The sequence below is a fragment of the Hipposideros armiger genome, unplaced genomic scaffold (genome assembly GCF_001890085.2).
Source record: "Hipposideros armiger isolate ML-2016 unplaced genomic scaffold, ASM189008v1 scaffold_383, whole genome shotgun sequence".
Lineage (NCBI taxonomy): Eukaryota > Metazoa > Chordata > Mammalia > Chiroptera > Hipposideridae > Hipposideros > Hipposideros armiger.
This window is the reverse complement of record NW_017731733.1, coordinates 1635214-1640594: the sequence shown is the minus strand read 5'-3', so window position 1 is coordinate 1640594 and position 5381 is coordinate 1635214. Positions and strand designations below refer to the sequence as shown.

Below are 5381 nucleotides of genomic sequence, written 5' to 3'. Positions count from 1 at the left end.
AGACCGTGGGAAGACCAAGAACTGGATAAAGTAATTGTAGGAGAGAGTAATTAAGGTTGCTGTGTACTTTTGATGGTGTAGAACTCTCCATGAGCAGTGAGCAGATGATGATGATGTGGGTGAAGTAAAATTAAAAGTGCTGAACAAACAAAAGCGTGCTGTTGGCTGTGGCAGTAATCATTATTATAAAACTGACATTACCAGACTTATAACTGACAGTTCCAAGACTGACATACTTAAAGCCAAAGCTCTTTTAAGTGTTGGTGTTAATTTGTTCAATTCGTTAATTTGTACATGAAAACCATCATTATTTAGACCAGATAGCCCTGGGGATCCAGACATGGCACTGCACAGGAAGAAAGTACAGGGTGTAATTTTAAAAAACAAAACGAAACAGTTGGCCTGGGTGTCTGATCCTACCCATCCTGCCTCTGCCATAATCTTGCTGTGCATTTTGGGCAGCTCATCAATTTGGTGTTTTGTTTGGTGTTATCTGTAAAATTAGGGCATTGGAGATCGTCTTTTAAGCATCATTAGATGCCAAGATTTCATTATCTGTGATTGTCTTGATAGAACCTTTTCTTGTGCCTCAGTATATTTAAAATGAGTCATTTTTATCCTTCTTATTTTGTAAGTTTTTAGGTATTTTTGAGGAAGTTTCATAAAGGTATTTTTCCTCTTTTGAGTTAAAGGTATTAACAGGACTTAAATTTTCTTCAGTTGTTTGATAACTAATCAACCAAAAATACAGGACGGTACTTACCACCCTAAAAAATGCAATGAACCTCCAGGACTGCCAAGAAATTACAGGGACTGCCAGCAACAAGCTGCTTACATATGCACAAGAATGTGTTTGTAATGTGCCTTTTGGGAAACTTTAATTTTCAGACAACTACCTTAATGACCAAACCAAAAGTTAAAAATATGGCAAAATCACAATTTATAAAATACTTTTGAAANATCCTCTTCAACACTGAGAAGCAGAACAATCCTCTGCTGAGAGCAACCTCTTTCTTCAAGCCCATGAGGAAAATGGTGCCAAGGAACAGAAAGCCACAGACAGGGCCAAGAGTACAGCCCAGCCAGGCCTCCTGCTTGACTCTCACCATCTCCTCCCTCCCTTGAAGCATTGCCCCCAGGGATCATCAGAATGACAGTGGAGCCAGGCAGGGACAGTGTGGGGACACGCCCAGGTCCGCAACTGCCAATTCAGTACCAGAGACGTCTGCTCTGTTGCTGCCACTGAAAAGCCATCAGACAGAGGCCAACACATGCCAGGAGGCTGAGATGCTAATTAGTACAAAAGCTGTCTTCCTAAGGGTCACCAAATGCAAATTGTCTACAGCTTTTCATCACTCTTTCCTTTTCTGAGACGTATCAATGGCATCCACCCCAATCTCTGTCCCAGAAACCATGGATTCACAGTCAACTTGACTCTGCTCTCTCCATGCCTAATAAGCAATACATCATCTTTTAGGGTCTCCTGGACCTCTCCAGTGTCACATCCTGGTCTGGCTCTCATAAACTCACAGGTCTAATCCATCACTCTTTCCTTCATTCATCAAATATCTTTGAGCACCTACTCTATTCCAGACACTATCATGAAGAAGGCAAATACGAATATTGCACAGCTTCAGCCCCTCCAGTCTCCCAGTGGGGAAGAGAGACATCTAGATTAAAAACACATTACAATCCTTCAGTTTGGAGCATGAAGAGTCATGTAGCAAGGCGTATCCAACTTCACAGGAGAGAGAGTAACTATGTCAGCTTGATGCAGACAGAGAAGACTTCATCAAGGCTGTGACATCTGACCTGATTCTTGATAAAAAGTAAAGGATTTCGGGTGGAAAGGAAGGAAACTATATTTGTAAAGGCACACAGACCGAAAAGCACGTGCCCTGGTTCCGGAAGGGCAATGGAGTAGTATGGCTGGGACGCCAAATGCCTGGAAGGGATGGGAGCTAAGTATGCTGTGATCAGGTTCAGGGACACTTTGTATGTCACACCAAGGAACTTGGAGCATTACTGTTGGTAATGAACAACCAGGAGATGTGTTTAAGGGAGAAGGTCCAAAGTGAAGTCCGCAGAGTGTTTTGTTTCACCTTTATAAAGTATTTTTCAAATACTAGAAGTCCTTGCCAACTTCTAAAAATTAGGAAACTTCATCTGGATTCTTGGCTTCTCGGAAAAGAAAAAAAACAAAACAAAACCTGGCAACAGTGGGCCAACATCCTCAAGTGGTAACGATCGCTTGGATCTGAGCACCAGGTATAACAGCTGCCCCATTCAGATGGGATCCTATTAAGGAATTCATGAGCATTCTCACTTGGCCCCCACAGGCATCTGAGTTTGCAATTCCTTGTTTAAAGGAGAATAACACAATATGATGTGTGTTACAGAAAAATAACACTGAAAGCAATACAGTGACTAAATCACAGGGGCAATAAAACTAGAGAAAAGAGGAAAAGTTTGGGAGACATCACAATAGAACAAGCAGACGATAGTAAAAGCCCAGCAAAAGGTAATGAATGAGTCAAGACATGCTGAACATACTTTAAGCACAAGAATCCTTATCATGCAATTTTTGTGTGGCACTTGTTCGAGGGCCAAAGACTACATATATCAGCAGAAAGGAAAAATGATTCAAAAATAATTTTCAACTAAAAAATAAAGTGACTATTACGGAAACCGTGTGGAAAATCCACCCAAATACTACAAATCAGAGACAACTGCTGAGGACAGCCGCACCTGCACCTGTGTAATTCGTACCCTGGGTCTCATTACCGTTTTTCAGTCCAAACAGAACCCATCTGATTGCAAACTTTCTGAGCTAAGGTCTTGACAAGTGACGTTTACAAGCAGGGGGTGGGGTGTAAACCATTACAACTTCTCACACCACGACCAGCAGTCACTTGGAAAACTTATAAGCCCTTCCAGCTTCTCCGCGGGAAGGCCCTGCCCGGGGACTCACAGAGGCCGTTGACATCCAGCATGTTGGAGATGCCGCGGTCACTCATGTCCACTTCCGGCTGGTTCTTCTCCCGGCTCTCCTCCACCAACTTTTTCAGAGACTTGGACATGATCTGTACCAAACGACAACAACAACAAAGCACGTGGGCGACGGCCAGGAGGGTGCAGGGACAGGAAGGAGAGAACCCCGGCTGGCACTCTCCGGTGTTTCCCTGGCCCTGGAAAGTGGGTATCAGCGGGTAGGGTCCGGCTGCAGGGAGGAGGATGGGGCGCAGCAGGGAAGTGGCAAGGGTCCAGCACCCCTCCAGCCGCGCGGAGACAAGCAGCCCCAAGTGCAATGCCACACACACTCACCACAGAGGGCAGGACCTAACAGGCTGGGTGTGAAACGGGCAGGGTTTCGCTGGGCACAATACCGCGGCGAAAAAGATGCAGTCGGCCCGAGGTACAAGCGCACCCAAACGAGGGACACGCCCTGTCCCGGAGCTCCGCGCAGGCGCACTCGGTGCCACGCTTATTTGCAAGCCACGCCCACGCCCGCGCCCGCGCCCGAGCCCGACCCTTCCCAAATTAGGAGAACAGTTGATTAGACGTGGCCTCAGGCGAGGCTCCGCCCATAAAAGAACACATATGCCCAAGGCCAGCCAATCACGTCAGTTATTCGGCTTTGAGACTCCGCCCTCCCCCGAGGTTAGTCCACCCACATGGAATCCCGGGTTTGGAATTCCGATTGGGCAAGAGACAGCGCGTGCGCACTAGTGCTGGCGCAGGCTCAGTTCGTACGTTTAAGCGCAGAGTGCTGTGGGCGGAAGTAGGTAAGTTTAGGAAGCGACTGCGGAGGGAGAGCTGTAGCCGTGGTTGGGCTTTGGGAAAATAGAAGTAAACTTTTTCTGTGTCCTGCATCTATAGCTGTGAATCCACTTATCAGAAGTTGCTACCGTTAGTCCCTTATCGATTGTGCCTCCCGATATATTATGAGCTCGTCAAAGACAAGAATCCATGGTGGTCTGTGTGTCCCCAACACCCAGCTCGCAACCATGGACGTCTGTGTCACGTGAAGGGGGAAACACCAAGATAAATAAATGACTTTTCTAATACACTCAAAATTGTGCCATGTTTNAGGCCCCTGAGAGGAACAAGAACATAAAAGGTCTTAATAGAGATTACAGCTAAAGGACGTGGTCTTCCCAGCTGTTACCTTCCCCCCAAAGACGGCCTACAGGCACACTTCAGAGAGATCACAGGTTCGGTTCCAGACCACCACAATAAAGCCAGTATCACAATAAAGCGGGTCGTATCCGTTTTTGCTGGTGGAGGGTCTTGTCTTCAATTTAAAAAAAAAAAAAGGGGGGCAACATCTGTGAAGTGCAATCAAACAAGATGCGTCTGTAATTGATAACCCCTAATAGAAGTGACCGCCTCCAGGTTTAACGGGGCTTTTGAAATGCCCTTCGAGATAACCATGGGTGACTTTTGTGGGTCATTGCACAGGGTCCTTTAGAAAGACCACTTCCTCTGAGGCAGGCTATTTTTCTTTTTTAAGGTTTATTTATATGAAAGATATTTTAGTCTGAACTGATACAAAAATGATAAAGGCCTGACCACCCAGAAGGCAATAAACTTGAAGAAATTAACAAGTCACCAAAGACGTAAATAAAAGAAATGCGAGAAGTCTCCTGGGCTACTGATGGGACTCTCGGCGCCCTTAGAAGCTGATAAGAGGACCTGCACAGGCGGCTTTCACATCCAGGTGAACACTACCATGTAGGATCGTTTCTGCTGTGAAATTTAATAAAAAGAACAAAATCAGTGCCATTACTCTTGGAAGCTTTAGGGAGAACATGTGTGCAGACTACATGTTATATGGGGGGAAAGAATGAAGAAAAAGGAAAAATGAGGGGTAATTCCAAATAAAATAGCAACCTAAATCTAGGCAAAAGTGCCGACCCTCCAGGTCCTAATAAACTACACAGAAAACATCAACACAGGACACTGTGTTGGCACTGGTGACATCTGAGGCTTACAGGCTCCGTGTGCACTGTCACGTTTAGCTCAGCCGCCATGTATGCACTTGACATGCATCTGTGCACTCACACTAAACCAGTCCTACCAAGTGGTTATTTACGTCTCCATTTGATGAGGACAAACTTGAGGCTCAGAAAGGTTAAGCAGCTTCTCTAAGGTTTCACAGCACTAAGGAGAAGATGGAGAATTTGAAGCCAGTCTAGTGAACCCCAAGGCCCCACTCATAAGCACTGTACTCTGCTGCCTCACCAGACAGGATCTGACCAGATCCAAAATCTGGCAGAAGACTCTAGAACAGCGGTTCTCAACCTGTGGGTCGTGACCCCTTTGGGGGTCGAATGACCCTTTCACAGGGGTCGCCTAAGACCATCAGAAAACAAAAAGGT

At 45.8% G+C, this 5381-nt stretch overlaps 1 protein-coding gene across 1 annotated transcript in view; it reads right to left on the bottom strand.

The window, feature by feature from the left end:
* LOC109393558 (ras suppressor protein 1) overlaps positions 1-3500 on the bottom strand; it is a 56181-nt gene extending 52681 nt beyond the window's left edge. The window contains exons 1-2 of the mRNA XM_019662921.1: positions 3325-3500; positions 2972-3083 (exon numbers count right to left, since the gene is read on the bottom strand). Coding sequence (XP_019518466.1) covers positions 2972-3080 — 109 coding nt within the window. The 5' untranslated portion in view covers positions 3081-3083; positions 3325-3500. The remainder of the gene's footprint in view (positions 1-2971; positions 3084-3324) is intronic.
* Positions 3501-5381: the final 1881 nt, after the last annotated feature.